This window comes from Gadus macrocephalus, chromosome 1 (assembly GCF_031168955.1).
Source record: "Gadus macrocephalus chromosome 1, ASM3116895v1".
Lineage (NCBI taxonomy): Eukaryota > Metazoa > Chordata > Actinopteri > Gadiformes > Gadidae > Gadus > Gadus macrocephalus.
Genome location: NC_082382.1, coordinates 23,471,389 through 23,498,040, shown reverse-complemented (window position 1 = coordinate 23,498,040; position 26,652 = coordinate 23,471,389). Strand labels below are relative to the sequence as shown.

General features: G+C 48.0%; 1 protein-coding gene across 1 annotated transcript in view; it reads right to left on the bottom strand.

The window, feature by feature from the left end:
* arfgef2 (ADP-ribosylation factor guanine nucleotide-exchange factor 2 (brefeldin A-inhibited)) overlaps positions 1–26,233 on the bottom strand; it is a 41,602-nt gene extending 15,369 nt beyond the window's left edge. The window contains exons 1-20 of the mRNA XM_060053110.1: positions 25,669–26,233; positions 23,475–23,505; positions 22,972–23,095; positions 22,325–22,471; positions 20,826–21,005; positions 19,774–20,179; positions 18,390–18,626; positions 17,892–18,016; positions 12,573–12,706; positions 8,789–9,023; positions 8,236–8,335; positions 7,127–7,266; positions 6,800–6,908; positions 6,019–6,208; positions 4,047–4,158; positions 3,345–3,550; positions 2,632–2,716; positions 2,367–2,538; positions 1,381–1,532; positions 603–731 (exon numbers count right to left, since the gene is read on the bottom strand). Of these exons, the coding sequence (XP_059909093.1) occupies positions 603–731; positions 1,381–1,532; positions 2,367–2,538; positions 2,632–2,716; positions 3,345–3,550; positions 4,047–4,158; positions 6,019–6,208; positions 6,800–6,908; positions 7,127–7,266; positions 8,236–8,335; positions 8,789–9,023; positions 12,573–12,706; positions 17,892–18,016; positions 18,390–18,626; positions 19,774–20,179; positions 20,826–21,005; positions 22,325–22,471; positions 22,972–23,095; positions 23,475–23,505; positions 25,669–25,852 (3,198 nt within the window). The 5' untranslated portion in view covers positions 25,853–26,233. The remainder of the gene's footprint in view (positions 1–602; positions 732–1,380; positions 1,533–2,366; positions 2,539–2,631; positions 2,717–3,344; positions 3,551–4,046; positions 4,159–6,018; positions 6,209–6,799; positions 6,909–7,126; positions 7,267–8,235; positions 8,336–8,788; positions 9,024–12,572; positions 12,707–17,891; positions 18,017–18,389; positions 18,627–19,773; positions 20,180–20,825; positions 21,006–22,324; positions 22,472–22,971; positions 23,096–23,474; positions 23,506–25,668) is intronic.
* Positions 26,234–26,652: the final 419 nt, after the last annotated feature.

Genomic DNA, 26,652 nt, shown 5'->3' with positions numbered 1-26,652 from the left:
ACACACACACCATGATATACACACACACACAGCATGATATACACCGTGACACACACCGCATGATATACACACGCACACTAGTTGATATACACACACACACGCACACCATGATATACACCGTGACACACACACACACACACACACACACACACCATGATATACACCGTGACACACACACACACACCATGATATACACCGTGACACACACACCATGATTTACACCGTGACACACACACCATGATTTACACCGTGACACACACACACACACCATGATATACACCGTGACACACACACAAACCATGATATGCACCATGATACACACACACACCATGATATACATCGTGACACACACACACACACCATGATATGCACCATGATACACACACCATGACAAACACACACACAAACAAACACCATGACATGATATATGCCATAACACACATACCACGATATACACCATGACACACACACACACACACCCAGATATACGCCATGGCACACACACCGTGATATACGCCATGGCACACACACCGTGATAAACAACATAACACACACACGCAGAGCATTGGAGGGGGTGTGTGTTGGTGGGGGGGCGGGCAGACCTGCATGCTGAAGATGCAGGCGATGCGGATGGCGCAGCGGATCCCCTCCAGGCACAGCGTGGCCACGTCGGGGTCGTCACAGTCCTGCAGCCCCACGCTGAAGGCGGCCAGCAGGGGCGTCCACGCCAGCTACACACACACACACACACACGTTTTGTTTGATATTCTGCTTCACTAATCAGGGGTTAAGACCCCCCTGGTTTGAAGAGAGGGGGGGGGTCTGGAGGTACAAGATAACCGCCGAGGTGACAGGGTGAAGTCTGCACCCGTTCTCTGCATGCTGTCAGCACGCACACACACACACACACACACACACACACACACACACACACACACACACACACACACACACACACACACACACACACACACACACACACACACACACACACACACACACACACACACACACACACACACTTGAACCAGCTTCCACACGCATGAGCTCTGGCTTATGCCAGTTACCTGTAAATAATAATTTACAGGTAATAATAACTGGTTCACAACCCGGGTTATGATTAGCCATTAGTGACATCACAACAAGTGGGAGTGTCCACCCAGAGGTGTGATGGGTCGATCAGGCCTCCACCCTAGAGTTTTTATCAATCGTGATGATGAATAAATTATCTACTGATCCCACACCTGGGTGGACGCGCCCCACTTGTGACGTCACTAATGGCTAATCAACGGCTGATGGATAAGATTGATCCTATTTAAGGAGGCTTAATCCAGGGCCTGTGCCTGCAGTAGCGGCTGCAGCCTGTAGGGGGAGCCCTACCTTGAACATGGGCCTGACGTGCTCCAGGTGCGTGGCGCTGAAGAAGGGCGACTGGGCGTGGCTGACGGCCTCCATCAGGGCCTTGGCCGTCTTGGCCATCTGCTCCATCTCCACGTTGTAGAGTAGCCTGCGCTGCTTCTCACTGGCCACGTCTTAAAGAGAGAGATACAGCGTTATACATCACTGTATCATACACTACCATACCATCACTGTACTGTATCATATACTACCATACCATCACTGTACTGTATCATATACTACTATACCAACACTGTACTGTATCATATACTACCATATCATCACTGTACTGTATCATATACTACCATACCATCACTGTACTGTATCATATACTACCATACCATCACTGTACTGTATCTACTGGGGGTGATCTACTGTGTTCTATAGGGTGTGTTAGGGGAGAGGTCTCACTCTGCTTGCTGTTCATGGGGGTGATCTACTGTGTTCTATAGGGTGTGTTAGGGGAGAGCTCTCACTCTGCTGTTCATGGGGGTGATCTACTGTGTTCTATAGGGTGTGTTAGGGGAGAGCTCTCACTCTGCTTGCTGTTCATGGGGGTGATCTACTGTGTTCTATAGGGTGTGTTAGGGGAGAGCTCTCACTCTGCTGTTCATGGGGGTGATCTACTGTGTTCTATAGGGTGTGTTAGGGGAGAGGTCTCACTCCGCTGTTCATGGGGGTGATCTACTGTGTTCTATCGGGTGTGTTAGGGGAGAGCTCTCACTCTGCTGTTCATGGGGGTGATCTACTGTGTTCTATAGGGTGTGTTAGGGGAGAGCTCTCACTCTGCTGTTCATGGGGGTGATCTACTGTGTTCTATCTGGTGTGTTAGGGGAGAGCTCTCACTCCGCTGTTCATGGGGGTGATCTACTGTGTTCTATAGGGTGTGTTAGGGGAGAGCTCTCACTCTGCTGTTCATGGGGGTGATCTACTGTGTTCTATAGGGTGTGTTAGGGGAGAGCTCTCACTCTGCTTGCTGTTCTTGGGGGTGATGGTGTGCTCCTTGCTCTCCTTTAGGGCGATCTTCTTGCCGGCGATCTCGTCGTAGATGGAGGACAGGTACTCCTCGGGGAGGTCCTTGCTGTCGTTGATGCCGCGGTTCATCTTGATGTACTGCTCCTTGGTCATCTTGTTCTTCACCTGAGCGGGCGGAGCTAAGCGTCAGGGACACGCCCACACAGGGGGGGAGGTGCTGGGTCATGAGGACCGTGAGGAGAGGGCGGGGGGTCTCACCTGGGGGCTGTGCAGGTCGGTGGTGAGCATGATGATGGAGTAGGCCAGCACGTAGGCAGTGTCCGCGCTGGCGAACATGGTCTGGCTGCAACACGCACAAAGAATCAAGCATAAAATAAATAAAAATACATTTAGGATTATAAGGCCCAATCCCATTTCTACCCCTTACCCCTTCCCCTTCCCCCTCCCCCTTGTTTTGAAGGGGGAAGGGGAAGGGGTAAGATAAATGGGGTTAGATTTAGGCCCAATCCCATTTCTACCCCTTACCCCTTCCCCTTCCCCACCCCCTTGTTTTGAAGGGGTAAGGGGAAGGGGTAAGGGGTAGAAATGGGATTGGGCCTTAGGCCCTTACCCCTCCCCCTTCCCCCTTCCCCCCATTTATCTATTAGTACGTATACTTTTATCCAGAGCAACCAACAACGGTTCATAATACACACTCATTCACTTGCACACCGTCGGCGGAGTCAAGCAGGCAAGGCGACAGCCAGCTCGTCGGGAGCACACGGGGTCCTCATAGACACCTCAGCTGAAGGAGCCAGGGAACAGGCTAGCCATTTTGCTCCATAGCTAAGCTATAACTACGCATGAATACCAGCATGGAGACCTCCACCATGAAGACCTCCAGCTGCTAATTCAAGTCTAGGGCCCACGCCAGGCTTCAGTCCCCAGACACGACACAACACAACACAGAAGGGGTGTTCCGGCGGCGTTACCCTTGGTTACACTCCAGGTAGCGTGCGGCGAACTTCTCCATGAGCCGGTCGATCTTCTGGGCCTCTCCGGGCAGCCGGAAGCCCTGGAGGAAGGCCCTGAGCGCCGAGACAAAGTCCCCGCCGCAGAAGTCCAGCTGGTCCACGTAGCGGTACATCACCTCCTTGTTGAACTTGATGTTCTCCCCCAGGAACTCGCCCACCTGGGTCTGTGGATGGGGGGGGGATTAATATGTGCTCATGTGAGTGAGTGAGTGAGTGAGTGAGTGAGTGAGTGAGTGAGTGAGTGAGTGAGTGAGTGAGTGAGTGAGTGAGTGTGAGAGTGAATATGTTCCAATGCATGTGAGTGAGTGAGTGAGTGAGTGAGTGAGTGTGAGAGTGTGAGAGTGTGAGAGTGTGAGAGTGTGAGAGTGTGAGTGAGTGAGTGAGTGAGTGAGTGATTGAGTGAGTGAGTGAGTGCGTGCGTGTGAGAGTGAATATGTTCCAATGCATGTGAGTGAGTGAGTGTGTGAGAGAAAGAGTGAATAGTATGTGCTCATGCATGGGAGTGAGTGAGTGTAAGTGAGTGAGTGAGTACGGATTTTGAGTGAGTGAGTGTAAGTGAGTGAGTGAGTGTGAGTGAGTGAGTGAGTACGGATTGTGAGTGAGTGAGTGTAAGTGAGTGAGTGTAAGTGAGTGAGTGCGTGTGAGTGAGTGAGTGAGTACCGTGTCCAGCCTCTCCTCGTGGTGGAGGAACTGGGCGATGTCCTCGGTGGTCGTTCCCAGCATGCCTTGCTCCTGCAGGTACTGGACCCCTCTCTTGGGCTTCTTGTTGAACCTGCAGACGGAGGACTCAGGAAATCAGGTACCGAGACCCACACAACGCACACATCGCCGTACCGAGACCCACACAACGCACACATCGCCGTACTGACCCACACAACGCACACATCGCCGTATTGAGACCCACACAACGCACACATCGCCGTACTGAGACCCACACAACGCACACATCGCCGTACTGAGACCCACACAACGCACACATCGCCGTACTAAGACCCACACAACGCACACATCGCCGTATTGAGACCCACACAACGCACACATCGCCGTATTGAGACCCACACAACGCACACATCGCCGTACTGAGACCCACACAACGCACACATCGCCGTACTGAGACCCACACAACGCACACATCGCCGTACTGAGACCCACACAACGCACACATCGCCGTACTGAGACCCACACAACGCACACATCGTCGTACTGAGACCCACACAACGCACACATCGCCGTATTGAGACCCACACAACGCACACATCGCTGTACTGAGACCCACACAACGCACACATCGCCGTACTGAGACCCACACAACGCACACATCGCCGTATTGAGACCCACACAACGCACACATCGCCGTACTGAGACCCACACAACGCACACATCGCCGTATTGAGACCCACACAACGCACACATCGCCGTACTGAGACCCACACAACGCACACATCGCCGTATTGAGACCCACACAACGCACACATCGCCGTACTGAGACCCACACAACGCACACATCGTCGTACTGAGACCCACACAACGCACACATCGCCGTACTGAGACCCACACAACGCACACATCGCCGTATTGAGACCCACACAACGCACACATCGCCGTATTGAGACCCACACAACGCACACATCGCCGTACTGACCCACACAACGCACACATCGCCGTATTGAGACCCACACAACGCACACATCGCCGTATTGAGACCCACACAACGCACACATCGCCGTACTGAGACCCACACAACGCACACATCGCCGTACTGAGACCCACACAACGCACACATCGCCGTTATTTTGTTCACCTGATTTTGTTACAACTGGTGAGTGGTAATTGTGATTAGTCAATATATTATTCTTTGTTCCGTTTTGTGTTTAGAATTAGTGGTGATTGGTTATTGTTGCTAGTCATTATATTACTATATTATTCTGTGCTCACAGCTGGATGCCGTTCTCTCTGATGTTTAGTGTTTAATAACAATAACCACTCGTTATAGTCATTATATTATATTCTAAGCCTCTCGATGATGATTAGTGTTGCGTTGTTATACGTCATAGATTATATATTTTATTCTTCCTCACTGACAGCTCGATGCCGTTCTAGATGATGTTAAGTAGTGAGTGGTTATTGTTACTAGTCATGTGTATTAGTCGTGTGTATTAACCGATGTAAGTCGCTTTGGATAAAAGCATCCGCTAAATGCCCTAATTGTAATTATTGTAATTGTAGTCATTATTTTATATATTTTTATATATATTACTGTATATTATTCCTCACTCACAGCTCGATGCCCTTCTCGATGATTAGTTTTGTTATTTGTCATTATATCATATTATATATTATTATTATTCTTTATTAGTTATGAGTCATTAAATGATGCATTATTCTCACAGTTCAATGCTGTTCTCGATGATGATGTAGTCTTCAGTGTCATGTTGTTACTAGTCCTTATATTATATTGTATATTCTTTCCTTCACTCACATCTTGATACCGTTCTCGATGATGGTTAGTGTTAACCTGTGGTTATAATTATTAGTCATTATATGATGAGTTATCCTCACAGCTTGATACCGTTCTCGATGATGGTTAGTGTTAACCTGTGGTTATAGTTATTATATGATGAGTTATCCTCACAGCTCGATGCCGTTCTCGATGATGTCCTTCTGCTGCTTGATGACCTCGTACTGCTCGGGGTGGTCCGGGTGTCCCGAGGGCAGGCTGGACGACACGCTGGAGTCCAGGGAGCTCACGCTGTCCCGCCGCCCCGCCAGGTGGTCCGGCAGCTTCAGCTCCGCCCCCTCGCCCTCCGACGACCGCTCCTGGCCTGAGGTCACATGACGGCGACATCATCACCACCCGCCGAAAAGACCCCGCAACATTGACACGTTATTCACGCAATCGTTTTTTAATACCAGTTACATTCAGGGCGTTTAGCAGACGCTTTTATCCACAACGAGGATAATAAGTTAATTTGTCAGAAGGAGGAAACAATATGTCGCAGTAGGTAGGGCTGAACGATTAATCAAATTCAAATCGAAATCGCGATGTAATAGAACGTAATAGAAGGTATGACAATCGCAAAGGCTGCGATTAAAAAAAAAAGAAAAAGTGATTTGTAACCGTTACTGACTGGAAATCAGTACGATTCATTTATTTTAATTCTACAAATTAATAGTTAAATAAAGAAGTTTATAATGTAAATTAAACTCAACACATCGGCCTGGCCTAACAGAAAGAGCAGTTTTTATGTTGACTGCTTCCAGCGTTGTGTTGGTCATACTAAAGAATGATTTATTTCTTTTTTTAGTGAATAATACACAACATAAGGAACTTAATAAATTATAAAAATCGCACATTAAATCGTAATCACAATATTGGGGATCTCTTTCAGCGAGAGGCGAGGGTGCGTTCTCACCCAGGTTGGCCTGCAGGTTGGGGTTGACGTAGAGGTCTTTGCTCCACTCCACCATGCACTTGAGGATGGACACCAGACACTCCAGACCCTTCTTACGCAGACTCAGCTCCTGCAGAAAACAACAGTCCAGGTCTACCGTCTTACTGCATCAACTACAACAGACTGCGGGGGCTATTCCCAGCAGTCAATTCTGTGGAACATTTTCAAATCTGTTCCATCCCATAATAAAAAATACATTTTAGTGGATTGGGAGTTTGACTCCCAGCAAAAGGGTTCTGGGTTTGATCCGCTCTGTACAAGTGACTGTAGGAGGGTGTGCATCAGTACCTGAAGGGGGCTGATGCCCAGCTCCTGTCCGCTCCGGCCCTGGGCGATCTTGGACAAGTCGTTGACGAGCCGCTCGAAGATGTTGGCCGCGTTGAGGTCGCAGTCGTAGTTGACGTAGATGTCCACCACGCATTGGGCGTCTGACACACACCAGGGAGAGGTTAACGCTCAGAACCAAGACCTCCGACTCAGAACCAAGACCTCCGACTCAGAACCAAGACCTCAGACTCAGAACCAAGACCACCGACTCAGAACCAAGACCACCGACTCAGAACCAAGACCTCCGACTCAGAACCAAGACCTCCGACTCAGAACCAAGACCTCCGACTCAGAACCAAGACCTCCGACTCAGAACCAAGACCTCCGACTCAGAACCAAGACCTCCGACCCAAGTCTACTACATTTACATTTAGAGCATTAAGCAGACGCTTTCATCCAAAGCGACTAACAAACGACTTACCTTCTTCTTCCAAATCAGTACATTTGTCAGAAGAAGGTGAAACAGTACATCGCTGTCTGTACAGTAAGGATGTTCATAGAACCAAGTGCAAAGCGCTAACAATCGCTAGGTTAAACCCTTCCCGGTATACAACCAAGATAACTAGGATAAGATGCTACACGACTAAGTACTATAACCGAGTGCGACATACATAAGTGCATACATTAAGTGCCGTGACGAACAACATATAATAAGTGGGACGGGTGGGACAGGGTGGCTATGCCGGGTCGAGGCGAGTACTCAACTACTGTCCGGTCCAACCCAAGAGGGTCCCGCCCGAGATAAGTACAGTATGACCTTATCGTAATAATTAAGTAATAATTAATAATAATTAAGTAAAAAATAATTAAGACTTGAGGAGGAATGAATCAGTGGGCTAGAGACGTGGTGTCCGTCCAACTTCCAGTAAGTCACCTCACCTGCTCATCTTTTTGTGTGAAGTGAAACCAAAACACACTCCACAGTCCACACTGACCCCAATTTATTTTTTAACCGACAAGCGACAAGATCGATCGGTTAACGTTGATACGGTCAACCATCGGTCAAACGGTTAGTTCTTACTAACGTGAGCTGTGACTAAAGCCCGGTTTGAAGCACAGAGGACAGCTACCTGCACAGATGCGCGTGAGGGTTTGGATGACCATCCACTTGTGCTCGAAGGAGCTGGAGGACGTCTCCAGGATGGTCAGGAAGATCTCCCTGAAGAAGACCTGGAGGGGAGGGGAGGGGAGGACAGGATCAGACCTGGGCCTGGAGGGAGACTGGAGCTCTGCCGATAGTAATATCCAACATCTCCCGACATGTGGTAACACATACCCGCATCTCTTCCACCTGCTAGCACCTACCAACAAGATTTCATGACACAAGAAGCATCGCTATAAAATAGTATAAATTAGGTTTAGGGCTTAGGGCTCTTTCTGGTTTAGTAAATAACAGTCCACTGCATTATATAACCTGCTTCGTACTTTTAGATAAGGGCAGCATGACACAAATCATACATTTTGACGTTCCTTCTAAACCAGGTAGTGTGTAATCTTCTTTGCTGAACTATACCTCTCAAATGTGCTTCTCTGGTCCAAGTCTATTTTGATTGTTTGGGCCTTGGGTGAAACCCATCCCAGGACTTCCTGTCACATGACCGGCGGCCCCGCCCCCTCCCTCACCTCTATCTGCATCTTGAGGTGGACCTTGAAGTGGGAGAGCAGGGTGAGGAAGATGGCCAGCGACAGCTCGAACACCTCGGGCACCGAGGAGACGCCGTTCTTGGAGAGCGCCACGCACAGGTACTGCTTGATGGCGTTGACGAACATCTCGTGGGTGCGGAACACGGGCCCCGCCCCCTGCAGCACCGACAGCAGCAGCTGGAGGGAGACCACCTTGGAGCGCAGCTCGTGAGACCTGCAGGAACCCAGGGGGTAGCGCAACACAGGGTCAGGGGAAGCATAGGCGAGAGGTAAACACACTACCAGGAGGGTCAAAGATGGAGGACAGAGAGTAGAGTAGGGATGCACCGATCCGCTTTTTTCACCTCCGATACCGATACCGATATCTGAGGTTTAGTATCGGCCGATACCGATCCGATACCGATATAGAAAAACAGCGCGAAATTATGGCTACAAACTGTACGTTTCATTGAGGGGAAAAGACTGGGATCATGAGACTTGAATTTTTGGAGGTGCTTTATAAGGTTTGTGGTATTAAAGCTAGAAGGTTTAGTACCACCCCTCGGGACATTTACTTTGCATGTGTTGCATGTAGCCGTGGAGCTTGCTGGCTTAGGTAAAGTGAAATAGCTCCAGATAGCAGATCCTTTTGCTCGCTCCATTTTGCAATCACTGTAGGCTCTGCACGGCGTGTTGCTTGTTTATGACGTCACTCACAGCGCACAGCATAGAAACTGAATAGATCAGCCAATAGATAGATAGATACACTTTTATTAATCCCGTGAGAACATTTTCGTGGGAAATTCAATTATCAAAGCAGCAAGGTAGTAGGAATAGGATTCAAGTATGTACATAAACGTAAAAAAAAAAAAAAAAAAATATTATTATTTTTTTTTTTTTTTAATATGGATCGGCCCATTTGTCACCGATACCCGATCTAGAAATGTCTTCAATATCGGTACCGATACCGATACAAATATCGGATCGGTGCATCCCTAGAGTAGAGGTGAGAGGTTAACGCAACACCGGGTCAGAGATGGGGTTTGGAGAGTATGGGTAAGAGAGAGAAAGAAAGAAATCAAGCAGCATTCTTTTCAGGCGTCAGTATACATTCATTGCATGACAGAGGGTTTTGAAAACTCAAGTATGGTCTGAAGTAGGGATGGCGAAAATGTAAAATATTCTTGAACGACCACCGAGCCGAGGTTCAACCGGTTAACCGATCAGATTAAAATGTGCTATTTGAAATAACAGCCATTTTCGAGCCACGCCAGCCGCTTGCTATTTCGTAACTCTGCTTATCTCTCTCCCGTTCTGCCTCCGACTCACACACACAAACACACACACACACACACACACTCTCCGAGTGAGAGGCAGTGGCTCTAACCGCGGCACGACCTGTGTTTGAATTGAACCACGAGGCATGCTTACTGCAAATTGACCGTGTGTAGAGAGCGGGCTCGAACACCCACAATGGTCTGAGATGGCGCGGACCTCGTTGAGAAGAGGGCAGCGTTTAGGAGCTCATTTGAAACAATGCCGCGGCTCATTTAAGAAAATGACAGCTCCGAAGAGACGCCGCTTGTTTAGTTTAGAGGAGACGGAAATATTGAGTGTGAGGGATAATTTCTTTCACTTCACACAAAAAGATCTTTGAATGAGATGGCTAACTGTAGTCTTATAGCGTTTAGTCTACTGCACATAATAATTTAGAGATCATATTCTCCGCCGCTCGCATGCGGGAATAATTAAGACTTGAGGAGAAATGAATCAGTGGGCTAGAGCCGCGGTGTCCGTCCAACTTCCAATAAGTCACCTCACCTGATCATCTTTTTATGTGAAGTGAAACCAACACACACTCTATTTCTTAACCGACAAGCGGCAAGATTGATCGGTTAACGTTGATACGGTCAACCATCGGCCAAACGGTCATCGGTTAACATCCCTAGTCTGAAGAAGTGAATTTTACATTCAGCTGTAGTGTGGACATGGCCATTGGTCAGAGCGGAAGGATATGAAGGAGGAGAAATCCAAGAGGGAGACCAGGTAGTGAGGGCGTAACGATCATACAGGTGTGAATAAAACGGGATGTTAAAGGCACCCAGTGCAACTTTATGTAAACATTCAATGAAAAATAAACATTCAATTTCTAGTCTTTTTTACACGTAGTAAGTTTCAATAACTCCATACCATTACATATCGACATTCAAGGAGCAAAGATGAGACGTCGTTGTGTGGTGAGAACTGATAGAAAATCGTAAACAACAACAATCGCCGGTGGGGAGAAGCCATTTTTCCATTGACTGGAAGCCTGCTTTATTTATTGTAGGTTACAAAAAATAAAGAAAATGGCGGCATTGTTGTTGTTATCGATTTTGTATCAGTTCTCACCACACAACGACGTCTCATCTTTGCTGCTTGAATGTCGGTATGTAATGGTATGGAGTTATTGAAACTTACTACGTGTAAAAAAGACTAGAAATTGAATGTTTATTTTTAAGCCTCGAAAGTTGCACTGGGTGCCTTTAATGGCAAGTTCAAGAGGCCAGCATTGGGAAGCTACTCTGACAATGTAGCCACGACAGCAACGTCATTAGGAGCATCAGAACCCAATCTGCATGACCGCAACGACGCACACCGTTCTAGGACAGAGGTGCACCGTGCACAGAGCACCGGTCGTACACCGATCAAACGTCAGAGCTTCTGATGACGTAGATGAGCGACGCACTCTATAGCCTCAGTGTTCAGCTCACCCTCCTAAAAAAAAACCCAGACGCAGATACTATGAATTCAGGAGCGGTCTAAAAATACCGATCCACAATGAGTCTGGCGTAGGAAACCCCAAGCGTGCCGGGCCTCGGACGCCGGCCCAGGCCAACCGGTTCGGATCCAGCTCTGCTTACAGCGGCTTAGAGTTACATAGGCCCACTGATCAGATCGTATGACGGCCGGGACGGAAACTAATTCACGTGCACCGGAGCCCTGCGTGTCCACAGGTGGAACCTATATTTTCTATAGACTGCATTCTCTGAAGGAGGAGATAGGTGGAGCCACCAGCAGGAGCTGGGTAGTACGGTGCCTTTCAGAATAAAAGCGTTTTGAGGAAAAGCTTCCCCTTATGAATGCAATGAGTTATCAGCCTGTGATCTCAGCCATTCAACACCAGGTGATTCATGCTGAATAATACAGTGGCCTCGGGTGAGTACACCAGGTGAGGTGAGGAGGAATGTGACCCAGAGATACAGACCTGGCAGGGGAGAGTTTAGGTGAAAAGCGAGTCTAACCAGTGTAATTATCCTGTGTTAAAGCAAGAGTGGGATGATGGATTCACCCTCGGATGTTTCACCACACCCGGCTCATGACCTCAGAGACAGACGGAAGGGGTTAGGTTGGGTTTATGAGTTAGGGTTTAGGGTCAGGGTTTAGAGTTAGGTTTATGAGTTAGGGTTTAGCGTCCGGGGTTAGGTTTATGAGTTAGGGTTTAGGGGTTAGGTTTATGAGTTAGGGTTTAGGGGTTAGGTTTATGAGTTAGGGTTTAGGGTCAGGGTTGAGAGTTAGGTTTATGAGTCGGGGCTTAGGGGTGAGGGGTTAGAGTTAGGTTTATGAGTCGGGGCTTAGGGCTGAGGGGTTAATTTTAGGAGCTGCTTTGGGACAAGGAGACCGATAAAAGGTCCTGGCAGAGTCTGACGACTTCCCCCGGTCAACCTTCTAGACCAGGCGTCTCTAGGGGTGTGCGTCTTGACCCAGGGTCTCCAGGGTTGGGGGTCTGACCCCGGTAACGTACTTGGGGTCCGGGGGCCCGTCGGCCAGCGGCTTCATGGAGAGCTTGCAGAGGGAGCGGAACACGAGGAAGGCGTCCTTCTGGAGGATGTGGGAGAACCGCACCGCGGACTGGCCCCCCTGCAGGGTCTCTGCGTCCTGGGGGGAACACACACGTATTTGGATTTAGCAGACGCTTTTATCCAAAGCCACTTACATTAAGTACATTTGTCAGAAGACAATTTTTTTTATTGCAAGGATGTAGGCAAGGCAAGGCAACTTTATTTATATAGCACTTTTCATACACAAGGCAGACTCAAAGTGTTTCACATATAAACATTGTCATACAATAAAATAAAATAATAGATAAGTAAAAGAAAAACATACGCAAAGAAATGGGTAAAATAGAAAGTTAAAAAGGCATTTTAGTATTAAAATAGAAAATAAAGGCAAAGTTAAAAAAAGGTTTTTAGATAGTGCAATGTATTTAAGATTTAGCAGAAAGCTATAGCAAACATAAAAGTCTTCAGTCTTGTTTTAAAGGTGCTCAGAGTTGGGGCAAGTCTTAAATCCTCTGGGAGTTTATTCCAGCTATTTGTTGCATAGTAACTAAATCCTGCTTTCCCATATTTTGTGTTTACTCTGGGGATAATTAACAGATTGGACTCAGAGGATCTTAGTGGTCTATAAGGCTGATGTAGTGGAAGCATATCAGTTAAATATTTTGGGCCTAAACCATGTAGGGATTTATAGGTTAGCAACATGATTTTAAAATCAATTCTCTGACCTACAGGAAGCCAATGTAACGATTTCAGAATTGGTGTAATATGATCAAATCTTATGGTCTTTGTTAGAACTGTAGCAGCAGCATTCTGAACAAGCTGAAGCCTCCTCAGTTTGTTTTGGGAGACCTGTAAGGAGACCATTGCAGTAATCAAGCTTACTAGTGATAAAGGCATGTACAAGTTTTTGTAAGTCTTCGGTGGACATGAGCCCTCTAAGTCTTGCTACATTTTTAAGGTGATAATATGCCGATTTTGGAACTGATTTGATGTGACTGTCGAAATGTAAATCTGAATCCATGATAACCCCTAGATTCCTGGCTTTGATTGAGGTTTTCAGGGACAGAGAGTGAAGGTTTTGGGTTACTTTAAGCCTTTCAGTTTTAGAACCAAATACAATTATCTCTGTTTTGTCCTCATTTAGTTGAAGGAAATTTCGGCACATCCATTCTTTCACTTTCGCTCAATGCACTGGCACAGCAGATCTATGGGCTGATAGTCATTTGGTGATAGCGATACATAGATTTGCGTGTCATCAGCATAGCAATGATGGTCAATATTGTTATTTTGCATGATTTGCCCTCGTGGGAGCATGTAGATGTTGAATAAAGAGGGTCCTAAGATCGAACCTTGTGGGTCTCCACATGTCACGTTGGTTGATTCTGATACAAAGTCGCCAATGGAAACAAAGTAGTTCCTATTTTGTAGGTAGGACCTGAACCAATTTAAGACAGTGCCTGAAAGCCCCACCCAGTTTTCTAACCTTTCCAGAAGTAATGTATGGTCTACAGTGTCGAATGCAGCACTGAGGTCAAGTAGCATTAGTATTGAGGTATTACCAGAGTCTGTGTTAAGACGGATGTCGTTTACAACTTTAATAAGGGCGGTCTCAGTGCTGTGCAGGGGTCGAAATCCTGATTGGAAGGTGTCATAGCAACCAGTTGATGCCAGGAAGTGATTAAGTTGCTGGAGGACAACTTTCTCAATGATTTTACTTATGATGATTTGATATTGGTCTGTAGTTGTTAATAATAGAGGCATCTAGGCTCCGCTTTTTTAAATGGGGTTTAATAACTGCAGTTTTCACAGCTTTTGGGAAATTGCCTGACTGGAGAGAGTTGTTAACTATCTGCAATATGTCTACTGCTAGGCAGTCGAAAACATTCTTAAAGAGGTTGGTAGGTATAGTATCAAGGCAACAGGTGGATGGCTTTAGTTGTGTCACAGTTTCCACAAGATTTTGAGAGTCTGTAACATTAAAGCATGCCATCCTTGCCACGTTATTTTTGCCTGAACAGGGTGGTAGTCCAACATTTTTGTTTGAAGTGGAGATATTGATGCGTCTGATACCTTCAATTTTATCAGTATAAAAAGCTGCAAACTCATTGCATTTCTGCGTGGAATGGAGATCAGGTGGAATTTGTGTTGGGGGGTTGTTCAGTCTGTCAACAGTTGCAAATAGGTTTTGTGCATTATTAGTGTTGGTTTTAATGATATGGGAGAAAAATGTTTCGCTAGCATTTTTTAAGTCTAAATTGTAGGCACGGAGGCTCTCTTTATAGATATCATGGTGAATATGAAGTTTTGTTTTACGCCAGATGCGTTCAACCTTCCTGCATTCTTTTTTCTGTGCTGTTACAGAAGCAGCTTTTCTCCAGGGTGCCTTTTGCTTTCCAGAAATCGTTTTAACCTTATAAGGTGCAATGACATCTATGACTTTCAAAATTTTCAAATTAAAGTTTTCTACAAGATCATCAGCAGAACATGGGTTTAGAGGTGGTAGCAAGGAGATGGCCTTTTTAAAAAGTACACTAGAATCTTCATTGATATACCGTTTTTTGACAGTGTTCGATTTTGTCTGTATGTCGGGAATAAAAGATATGTTAAAGAAAACACAAAAGTGGTCAAACAAGGAAGGATCAGTCACATAGAGATCAGAAACATTGAGGCCCTTTGTGATAACCAGGTCTAGAGTGTGCCCCTTACAATGAGTAGCCTCTTTCACATGTTGAGACAGTTCAAATGTGTCCAAAATGGTAAAAAGTCATTCAAATCATCAGTATGAAAATTGAAGTCACCAGTTATAACTAGACAGTCAAATTCTGTGGAGATGCTAGACAATAATTCTGTGAAGTCATAGAAAAAAAATGCCATCCTGATGGTGTTGTTGATAGGCTTTAAGGTTGTTTTTGGTTGGAGGCAATAGATATGAGATTTGTGAGGTTAGCAGTGTGTCTAAGTTTCCCTTTGTTTACTCTCTTAGTGGTTACAGCATGAATGCGAAAGTTGCCCTGCTTTGACGTAGGCAACCTTAGGTTCAGCAGATTATGTGAAACTTCCTTTATACTGTGTCTACGGCTGAACCCTTTTTTGTCTCAGTAATACTCAGGACTACCATCAGTACAGGGGGGGGGGCTGGGGCGCCATCCTCTTGGGTGTTATCAGCCTGTGGCCATGACGTGGCGATGCCATCATTGACACAGATGCAAGTTTGATGCCAACATATTCCAGTTTCTTAAATTCGGCTGGAAAATCGCAAAGGGAGGAGACATTGGGGCTGGAGTTGTTGTTGTGGCTATGGGAGAGATGAGGCTGGAGGTCATCGTCGATGGGGGGATGCAGAGGAGGGGGGTGGCCGTTCCTCGCCAAGCCAGCATCAGCGATGGGGGAAGGCACAGTGTTGATGGCGTCGGGCGGGCTGTTGTCTCTCTTCAAGGTCTGTCTGCTATCTGTGTGTCAGATAGTGGCAGAGTAGATGTTTCGGGGAGGCTGTAGTCTCGCTTCTTCTCAACCTGTGCTCTGACTGTGGCCTGTGCGTCAGACCATGGAGATTTGTGGGAAAGCGAGAAGAGAAGATTGTCCCTCAACAGTTTTGAGCCTAACCTGTTTGGGTGTAGGCCATCTGCTCTGAAAAGATATTTGCGCCCCCAGAATAAGTTTAAATTGTCAATAAAGCCCCTTCCTCTTTCATTGCAGACTCTGGAAAGCCATGTATTCAGTGCAAGTAGGCGACTGAATCTGTTTATTCCCCTGTCAACTGCAGGTATGGGTCCACTGATGAATGACTTGATGTGTATTTTGTCCAGTGTATCCAATAGATCAGTGTAATCCCTCTTCAGAAGTTCTGACTGTTCTCTTTGAATATCATTAAATCCTGCATGCACAATAATCTGTGAGATTTTGGGGTTTTCCCAATATGATTTTGGCTAGTTCATGGTTGATATCACTAACCATTCCATATGGGTAGTTGCATGTTTTGATCTTCTAACCGGTTATATCCTTGATGGTTGAGTCTCCTATAATCAGAGTGTCTGGTTCATCTGCTTTCTCTGAGATGGGCCCTTGTTGGACGGTGGCAGACACATGCGCAGCCCGCCTCCAACCAGTGGCGACTGGTTGTTCCATCTCTGTCCGTACCGTCTGTCCGGACACATTTCAGGGGTCAGGGGTGCACAGGTGGCCGAGGCATGCGCAGCTCGCCTTCATGGCGACTGGTTCTTTCTCTGTCCGCACTGTCCGTCCGGACGCATCTCGGGGCTCAGGGGTGCATGGGTGGCAGGTGCGTTTGTGGACTCTTGAAGTGGCAGGAACCGGTTCTTCAGCGGCAGGGTTAATTTCAGTGACGGGCTAATCCGGCTGATACATGTAACTTTAGCTTTGGGTAGCTTAGCATTTGGCGTTGAGTGAACTTGTTGATTCACTTTGGTATGTTGTTTTGGCTTAGCGCTGACTCTGTGCCAGTGAGACGCAGCTGGAACTGTCTCTCTCTTGGCCAGCTTCGGGAAGGATACAGTGTAGCTTTGATCATCTTGCTGTATCTGAGTGAGCTCAGCAGACTCACCCATCGGCACTGTATCCTGGAGGAGTCCTTTGCATTTTTCTAATGCTGCTAGTCTCGTTTCAAATAAAGCCACTGTCTGTTGCAGTTTGGTGCAGTCTGTGCATTTCCCAGTCTCCGTGCCTGAGATATCCGAGTACAGAGGCATGTTGGCGATAGGAAAGTCCAAGGCTTTTTCTGCGGTCTGATCCGGGAGTCATAAAAAGTGCCAAAATGTATTGTTGAATCGAGCGATGGAGGACGACGGAAACAAACTATATATTGTTAGGTATTATGATCATGAAATAAAATAAGATAAAGTAGATCTGAACGATGAATTAAGTAGTTTTTTCCAATGCCTAGCGGAGCTTCGGGAAACATGACCTCTCTCTCTGCTGCCTCTCTGGTTGGTATTGTATGTATGTTGTAATTGTACAACATACAATTAGCGCGTACAATACACACACTTTGAGACCCTAGCACGTAGCTTAGCATTCTGTTCGTATCCGGGCCTGCTGAGCTACGTGTCAGCCTGTGAGAGACTACCACGTAGCTTAGCATCCTGTAGGTATCCAGGTGTGCTACGTGTTAACCTGTGAGAGACTAGCACGTAGCTTAGCATCCTGTAGGTATCCAGGTGAGCTACGCGTTAGACTGTGAGAGACTAGCACGTAGCTTAGCATCCTGTAGGTATCCAGGTGAGCTACGTGTTAGCCTGTCAGACCCCAGCCTCGCCCCCACTCACCAGCAGGTCCGTGGAGGAGACTGAGGCCCGGTCCTCCACGATGCCGTTGGTGTGGTGGTCCGCCCGGACCCTGGGGGGCGCTGGCTCGGGGTGCTCCACACGCGGCGGGGCCGGGGAGTCCGACCCTGGGGGGGGTTAAAGAGACAGGAGGGTCAGAGGTCAAATGAGCATCAGTACATGTTCAGAGGAGATCGGGAGGAGAGTGACTCGCCCGAATAAGTCCACGTTCCTCTGTCCTGTCTTTGTATTATTATTTATTCCCCACATTTTAAAACATGCTCAAGGTGCCGTGAGGTTTATATCTGGACTTGCATCTCTTGATGACCTCCCTGACAATTTGAGCACGATGGGAAATGCAACCGATTCAAATTCGTCTTTTTTAAAATGCGTACATTTTCTTTTTAAAAAAGGTTTTTCCTACTGCGACTGGTTCAGACCAGACACTCATTCGGTCAGTTGGTGGTTTCCAAGGTTACGAGCCGGTGGGCGGAGTCTGACCTGTGTGGGTCTGTGTGGGCGGGGTCATGGTCGGAGGCTCCTCCCCCTCCGTGGCGGGCCGGGACTGTGCGCTCTCGTACTCTGGCTGGTCGTCGCCCACCTCCGGGGGTGTGGCCCCATCGCTATGGGGGGTGGCCTGGTCACTGGGGGGGGTCCCATCACTGGGGGGGGTCCCATCACTGGGGGGGGTCCCGTCACTCGGGGGAGACGCTGAGGCCTCTTCCTCAAACACAGAGTCTGAGACGGGGTTCAAACAACGATAACGGGAGTTATGAAGTGTATCAAGACCAACCGTAGCTGATCCATCCTATCACCCACTGCTTCTTTAGGAGAATCGTAATAAAGGGAGCATCCATTTCAGTATTCATCATCATTTACATTACATGAACATTTACATTTAGGGCATTTACGACGCTTTTATCCCAAGCGACTTACACTAAGTAAATTTGTCAGAAGAAAGATAAACAACGATATATCATTGTCGGTACAGTAAGGAGGTTCAAAGAACCAAGTGGCAAGCACTTACGAATGTTAGTTTAATCCATTCCCTGTACACAACAAAGATAGCTAGGATAAGATGCTTCAAGTACTATTTTTAAGTGCAAGGACGCACAACATAACATATCATGGTCGTCTCCTCTACCGGCTCTGTCAGCAGACCTTCCTCTCTGTTGGCCTTGAACAAACGGGTCGGGCCGGGCTCGGACAGAACGTGCACGAGCTCGGGGTCAGGCTTTATTTTCTGAGCCCGAGCCAAGCTCTACCGTGCGCATGCGCATCCAATATTTTGACGCGACGGCAAGGGCTGTGATTGGTCCCCTAACAAAATCATTTCCGGAATCACTTTTCTTTACCTCGAAGGCACGGGGGGTCTCAGTCAATCAGATTACGGAATATTGACACCTGTACGCGAGCACCGATCGACCCCCCCCCCCCCAAAAAGAAAAACTCTTCGGATCTGCACGAACCACACTGGTCGCCAAAATGTATGATAAAAAAGCGACTCGCGCCAAAAAGCGCGCCGTTTGCATGTCTGAAACTAAAGGCTACGTTATCGCTCCTGGGGCATCCGGTTAAACCATCACTCAAGGCTCCACCACCGCCCTACGACTCACGTCAGCGCGCAGCGTTACCAGATTGGGTCAGATTTCCCACCCAATCTGGCAACCCTGGCTGCAGTGTGCTGCAGCCAGGGTTGCCAGGTTGGGCGGGAAATCGGGCCCAATCGGGCCCAATCTGGCAACGCTGCGCGTGTGTCCGTCAGTCGGAGCTCTGACCTGACAGCGGGTCAGACGGACCGTGTCAACGGGGGGGGGGATCTGAACCAACACGTCACTAGCCCCACCCGAGCGGCCCAGTCTGGTGGTGTTAACCAAGCACCCACCTGTGGAGGGCATTGGGTGCTCCACCACTACTGCTGCTCCTCCTCCTCCTCCTCTCTCCTCCTCCTCCTCCTCCGCGGCATCACCGTGCTCAGCCTCCCCGTTGATGGAGGGCGTTTCCATGGCGACGTCTTCCGCCGGGGCGGGCGGAGGAGGGGGAGTGGGGGTCGGGGTGGTGGCGGTGCCGGGGTCGACGGCGGTCAGGTCGGGAGTGCTGGCGGCGGGGGAGGGGGAGGCAGAGCTGCCGGGCTCGGGGGTGGGGGAGCGGTCGGAGCGGGGCGACCCTGACCTCCTCCTCCTCCCCCCGCCTCCTCCTCCTCCTCCTCCTCCTCCTCCTGGGACGGGGGAGGGGTGCTGCTGGGGAGGGCGGAGCCGGTCCTTCTCCTGCTCCTGCTGGGCCTCCAGAGCCTGAACACCACCGAAGAAGAAGAAGGAGAAGGAGAAGGAAGAGTAGAAGAAGAAGAAGAAGGAGAAAGAAAAGGAAGAGTAGAAGAAGATGAAGAAGGAAAATGAGTAGAAAAAGAAGGAGAAGGAAAAGGAAGAGTAGAAGAAGAAGGAGAAGGAAAAGGAAGAATAGAAGAAGAAGGAGAAGGAAAAGGACGAGTAGAAGAAGAAGGAGAAGGAAGAGTTGAAGAAGAAGGAGAAAAAGGAGAAAAAGGAAAAGTAGGAGAAAAAGGAGGGGTAGAAGAAGATGAAGGAAAAGGAGTAGAAGAAGAAGAAGAAAAATTGGAGGAGTAGAAGAAGAAGAAGGAAATTGGAGGAGCAGAAGACGGTGGAGGATAAGGAGAAGAAAAGGTGGAGGAGGAGTAGAATAAGAATGAGCAATGCCTGAGGGATTCTGCAGGAGAGCTGGGTCTCAGTATATCACAGCAAACATGACGTCATAAATGTAGTTACATCATAATTAGACATCATGTAACGTGACCAATATGTCTGCTGATACAGAGGCAACAGACATCAGGCTCTACAGCTCCGTCAGCGGAGAGCAGGTGGAGGTAGAGGTGTGAGGAAGTGTGAGCAGGTGGAGGTGTGAGCAGGTGGAGGTGTGACTCACTGCCTGGCTCTCCATGCGCGTGAAGATGACGTTGAGCATCTGCGTGAGCGTGGCCTTGGCCGTGGTCTGGTTGATGAGGTTCCTGCTGGCCAGGTAGATGTTGTAGCAGGTCCGCACCGTCAGCAGAACTGTGCCCTCGTGGATCTCGATGTGGGGGGAGGTCACTGTCGTCAGGAGGGCCTGGGGGGGGGGGGGGGGGGGGGACGATAAAGATTCAGGGGTTTGAATGTACTGTTTACAACATCAATACAAAACTCGGGCGGCATGTGGCTCAGGAGGTTGAGCGGGTTGGCTGGGAACCGGAAGGTTGCCGGTTCGATCCCCGGCTCCTCCTAGCCGGTGTCCCTGAGCAAGACGCCTCACCCTGACTGCTCCCGACGAGCTGGCTGTCGCCTTGCATGGCTGACACCGCCATCGGTGTGTGAATGTGTGCATAAATGTTAGTGAATGTTAGTCATTATGGTAAAGTGCTTTGAGTGGCCACTGGTAAGAAAAGCGCTGTATAAATCCAGTCAATTTACCATTTACCATTTAAAACAGATGTAGTCCATTTGAAGCACTTCCCTTTTCCCAGTGCTGATAACGAATGAACCCAACAAATTGGTGTTCAAATCGGTTCTTGATTAAATATAGACGACGTCTAGGCAGCTTGTGCAGGTTGATATAGTGACTTTATATCGACGTTGTGTAAAGTTATTAAAGTGTCCGTGCATCCAATCAACACGGTAGGGGGCTTCATAAATCATAGGTCAACATTTACTTTAAGGTTGATTTATTTTCTCCTCTGGGCTGAAGCGACACAGACTTTGTCCCTGAACGAGCCGGTCGTTCCCTTCATGAGAACGCCAACAGGACCTTTTCCTCCGACAACCAGTTCAAACCGGATTACTGATTAACCTTTTTCCTCCTGCAACCAGTCCACTGTAAACCACTCTGATAACACTGAGCCCGATCCAACTATCGCTTTTATCAAACTACACCAGATTATGTCACCCTGACACTTTGAGGAACGAGATGTAGGACAGATTATGAACTCCAGCGCTAAACCTTGGGTCAACTGGGAGGTTTTATCATCCACTACATTGCACAGCCCCCTATCTCATCCAGACCTTTCTATCTCTCTTCCACGGGGCTTTTAACACTGATGGCACTGCTGAGATGCTATTTAGCTTTTAGCTTGTTCACAGCACATAAGGATAAAGATCAGCACCATTAGTCATGAGGGAATGCTGACTGGTCAGGACGGGATATTGATCAGAACAATATCATCCTGTTATACATTTTACTAAATATATTAATAAAATGACATCAAAACAACTTTAAACAGCAACTCGATAATCCAAGTCAATAGATGTTGATTCTATAGTAGATATTATTAAGATTAGAGACGTAAATAACATCAATAAATGGTGATTTAATAGCAGTAGAAATTAGTAAAAATAGAGATAAACCTAATATCAATCAATGGACCAATCAGAGGGATGGCTGGGGGCCCCCACCTTGATGATCTGCAGCTGAACCCCGTCGTCGGTCTGGGGCCCCTGGAAGCAGTTGCACACGGTCTCCACCAGGCGGTCGATGAGCCTCTTCCCCGGGCTCCCTCCATCGGGTGCGTTCCCTGTGATGTGCCCGTAGGCGATCAGCTTCTACAGGGGGGGGGAACACAGCGCACGGCTCAGAGAGAGAGAGAGAGGGGGGGGGCTCCACACACAACACTAGGTCACAGCATGAGGGCATTTGTGTACTTCATCAGTACATGCGTGCACGTGTGCGTGTACGTGTGTGTGTGTGTGTGCGTGCGTGCGTGCGTGCGTGCGCGCACTTGATCAGTACTTGTGTGTGTGCACTTCATCAGTAGGTGTGTGAATGTACTTCATCGCAGTGTGTTTGTACATCATCAGAGTGTGTGTGTACTTCCTCAGAGTGTGTGTGTGTACTTCCTCAGAGTGTGTGTGTACTTCCTCAGAGTGTGTGTGTGTACTTCCTCAGAGTGTGTGTGTACTTCCTCAGAGTGTGTTTGTACTTCCTCAGAGTGTGTGTGTACTTCCTCAAAGTGTGTTTGTACTTCCTCAGAGTATGTGTGTGTACTTCCTCAGAGTGTGTGTGTACTTCCTCAGAGTGTGTGTGTACGTGTGCATCTGTGTACCTGCAGACAGTCGAGGGAGGTGCTGACTATCCGGGGGGACTTTGATTGACAGGCCAGCTCAAACGGCAGGACGTACTTATCGGCCTCGATGTAGTTCGCCCTGGGTGGAACAACTGTGCCATCTCTGATAAAGAGACATAGGCAGGCAGGGAGCGAGAGCGAGAGCAGAGACAGAGAGCGATATAGGCAGGGAGGGAGAGGGAGAGAGAGAGGAAGGGAGGGAGAGGGAGAGAGAGAGGAAGGGAGCGACAGAGACATAAGAGAGAGAGAGACCAGAAGCCAACGTTCAACAGGACTAATTTGTGGTCTTTAATGTTTTAACACCAGGCTGCAGCTCTCCCCCGTCAGAGAGCTTCTGTTACTGCGTGCGTAACGGAGATGAGGTCAGAGCTGTTCTGATACTGCTGGCGCCCTAAACTCCTGAACAAAAGCAAGGGCCCTAAACCACCTCCATGCACTTTGAAAAATCATTTTTAAAAAGTAAAAGAAGTTGTTCTACTTACTTTTGTTTCTCGAGCTCAACCTTGATTTCATCTGTGAAGGGAGACAGGAAGGAGAAGGGTTAGTGAGGATGACCTTTGACCTTTCAGCAACTGAGAGCAGTGCCCATATGACTGTCCACACACACACACACACACACACACACACACACACACACACACACACACACACACACACACACACACACACACACACACACACACACACACACACACACACACACACACACACACACACACTTAATCTAAGCCTGCAGCTGTCCAGAAAAGAGGTGGCGGCAGGTGTCTATGTTTACCTTCCAGTCATATCCTCATCAACTTCCTTAGAAACATACACACACACTTTAATTAATAATTAACATTTTAGCAGACGCTTTTACCCAAAGAATCTTCCAGTGAATTCTGACACACGTCATTAAGGAGCAGGTAGGGGTTTGACAGTACAGAGACAGCTCATTAAGCACCACGTAAGGGTCAGAAGCATCATGCTCTAGGATGCCTATAGGTGGACTGTGGACTTTAGGGGTTGAATGTCATCAGCAGGGAGTCAAACACCTTAACCCCTAAACTATCCCACCCAAAGCCTTATTTTAAATACTGCATGCTCAGCTGGCTTAGATTGATGATTGAAGATAATCTTGTTAGCGCAACTCCCCACAGTTTGGCACTAGATCTCCATCTGGTTTCCAGCTCTACATACTCAGACATGAGGACCTACGAGTCCATACCCGCCCGATCGAGCAGAAACAAACTTTACTGGCAGTGCGTGCGCTAAACAGTTAAATGTATTTGGCAGGGGCAATGTTAAAACTGAGTTTGCGAGGGCGTGCTAACAAAGATTAAAATAAACCGTTAATAACAACAGGTGATAATGTAATATTTACGTGCAAACTATGGCGCAGCCGACTCATCAGAAATCTGAAAGACCCTGTGGCTATACAGCAAGTGCTCCGTCTTCCCTAAAACAGCCACTCAAACAGGTCTACTAACCACCATAATGATCATCAATCCATGACCGATACGCGGTAATGTCAGAATAGTTGTTTTTAAAATACAGATACTAAAGAATTACACATAGGCTAACATATATATATCATATATTGTATCATATATATTGGTATATACACCATTAAAAACACACATATTCAATGATTTGAGGAAATGGCCTAAAGATCATATCTGTAGAATGAAGAATGACGAGACAAACCCACACTCAACCAAACACTACATGCCAACTGTCATCCCAGAGAAGAGAGAACCCAAACATTTTTGTTGTGGAGGATCGACTAAAACTTTACAACAGTACATGTTGATCTAGGAAGAAGGTGCAAACCCCAAACAAGCAGAACCGGAGTGACGTGGAACTATTGGCAAGACGTGAGGAGGAGTCAACAAGACAGACGCGGCTCCCGTATGCAGTGAGTGTTGATCAAGGAGGAGCACGGCACTTCATTCAAACAGGATCCACAGCCTTCCCCAGGCTAACGTGTACACACATATTACTGGGCAACGGAAGTGCGCGTGTGTGTGTGTGTGTGTGTGTGTGTGTGTGTGTGTGTGTGTGTGTGTGTGTGTGTGTGTGTGTGTGTGTGTGTGTGTGTGTGTGTGTGTGTGTGTGTGTGTGTGTGTGTGTGTGTATAGTATGCGTGTGTAACTTGTGTAACACACAGCAGGGGGTTGTGTTGATTGAAAGCAATCAACGTCAGCAGATCCTGGACTTGCATTACAGTCCTGGTAGAGTATCCTAACCCTAACATACCAACACACACACAACACACACAACCCCACTTATAAGCACCACGGCGGCTCTCCTGCTGCCATCTGGCCCCAGTGACTGCGGCTAACATGTCAACAGTGCGAGCCCAAACATCCACACAGCTCGGCTCCAGTCAGCCACGGCGAGAAAACTCCTCAAAACGATGCATCACGTAGCGAGGGGTGGGCTGCTGACGACCCCCCGACTGTCACACAACTAGCAGTGGCTAGCCGCCGTTGCCACCTGACACTCTGCCTGTGTGTGTGCGTGTGCGCACAGGAAGGCCGTTCGGGTGCTAACGGCTAGGCTAACGCTACGCTAACGACTAGCGCACCTTTCCCCTTCCGCCTAGCGGGGCTTCCACGTCTGTCAGCCCGCTCTAAACCTCAACAGAACCGGGGCGACAAGACCGCCTAGTGAACCACCGAGCTCCCGACTCACCGAGTGCGACCTGGCAGGCTTTCCGTAGCTGGTTGTGTTGGCTCCTCTTCACCTCCTTGTCGGAAAGGATCTTCTCCAGCGCCCGGGAGAGGAACATGCTCTTGGTGCGGGTGCTCTCCGCCGGGGACCGGGATGCGTGTTGTGGGTGAGAGGAGGGTGGTCGTCGCGGCTGCTGCTGGAGCATCTCTGGCCGGGGGAGCGGTGGAGGTGCTGCCGGTTCAGGCCGTCATGTCGGGCCTGGCCCTGTGGCCCTGCGTGGAGGCAGGGGGCGGAGAGAGGCTAAGGTAAACCAGGCTGGTTCTCGGTGTCTGTGGTCCAGAGCGGCGGGTGAGACGGGGCTGCTGCTGCCTCAGCACTGCGGCGCCATGTTGGCTTGCGTCACGTCACGTCACGTGACGTGTCAGTTGGTTTAGTGCTCACCTTTCATACCTCGGTTGGTTTCCGGCATAGCGAAATAACGTATAAGTTATAACTGTTGTCCAGGATCGATGGGATTTAATTATGTGTAGACGTTGTATGTTTTTATAATAATTTTGGGTTCACTATCACGTTACGAAATAAAGTCATGTATGTGCGTCAGTGACTCCGCCCGCCGTTGGTTGCGCTGAGGCATAATCGAACATCTGAAACAAAGTGCCGTTTCTAGAATGTCCACCAGGCAGTGCTAGAGCAACACAAACATCAGTGTTGAGTGGAGTCCAACTCTTCTGTGATCGTCATCGTATGTTGCGATATTTTTCGTCATGAATGTGCTCAAAGAATGTGCTGCAGGTCATCTACACATTAGTTTATTTTATCCAGCTCATTGAATCAACAATAAAACATATATATATATATTTATATCTATGTATTTATACATTTCAGGTTCATCACAAACATTTTCCTTGAATGTTATCATAAAATGTACATCAATGTTGATAGAAAATACTGACAATCTTAAGTACAAATCTATAGCCTACCTTAGGATTTATTGGGCAGGCGAAA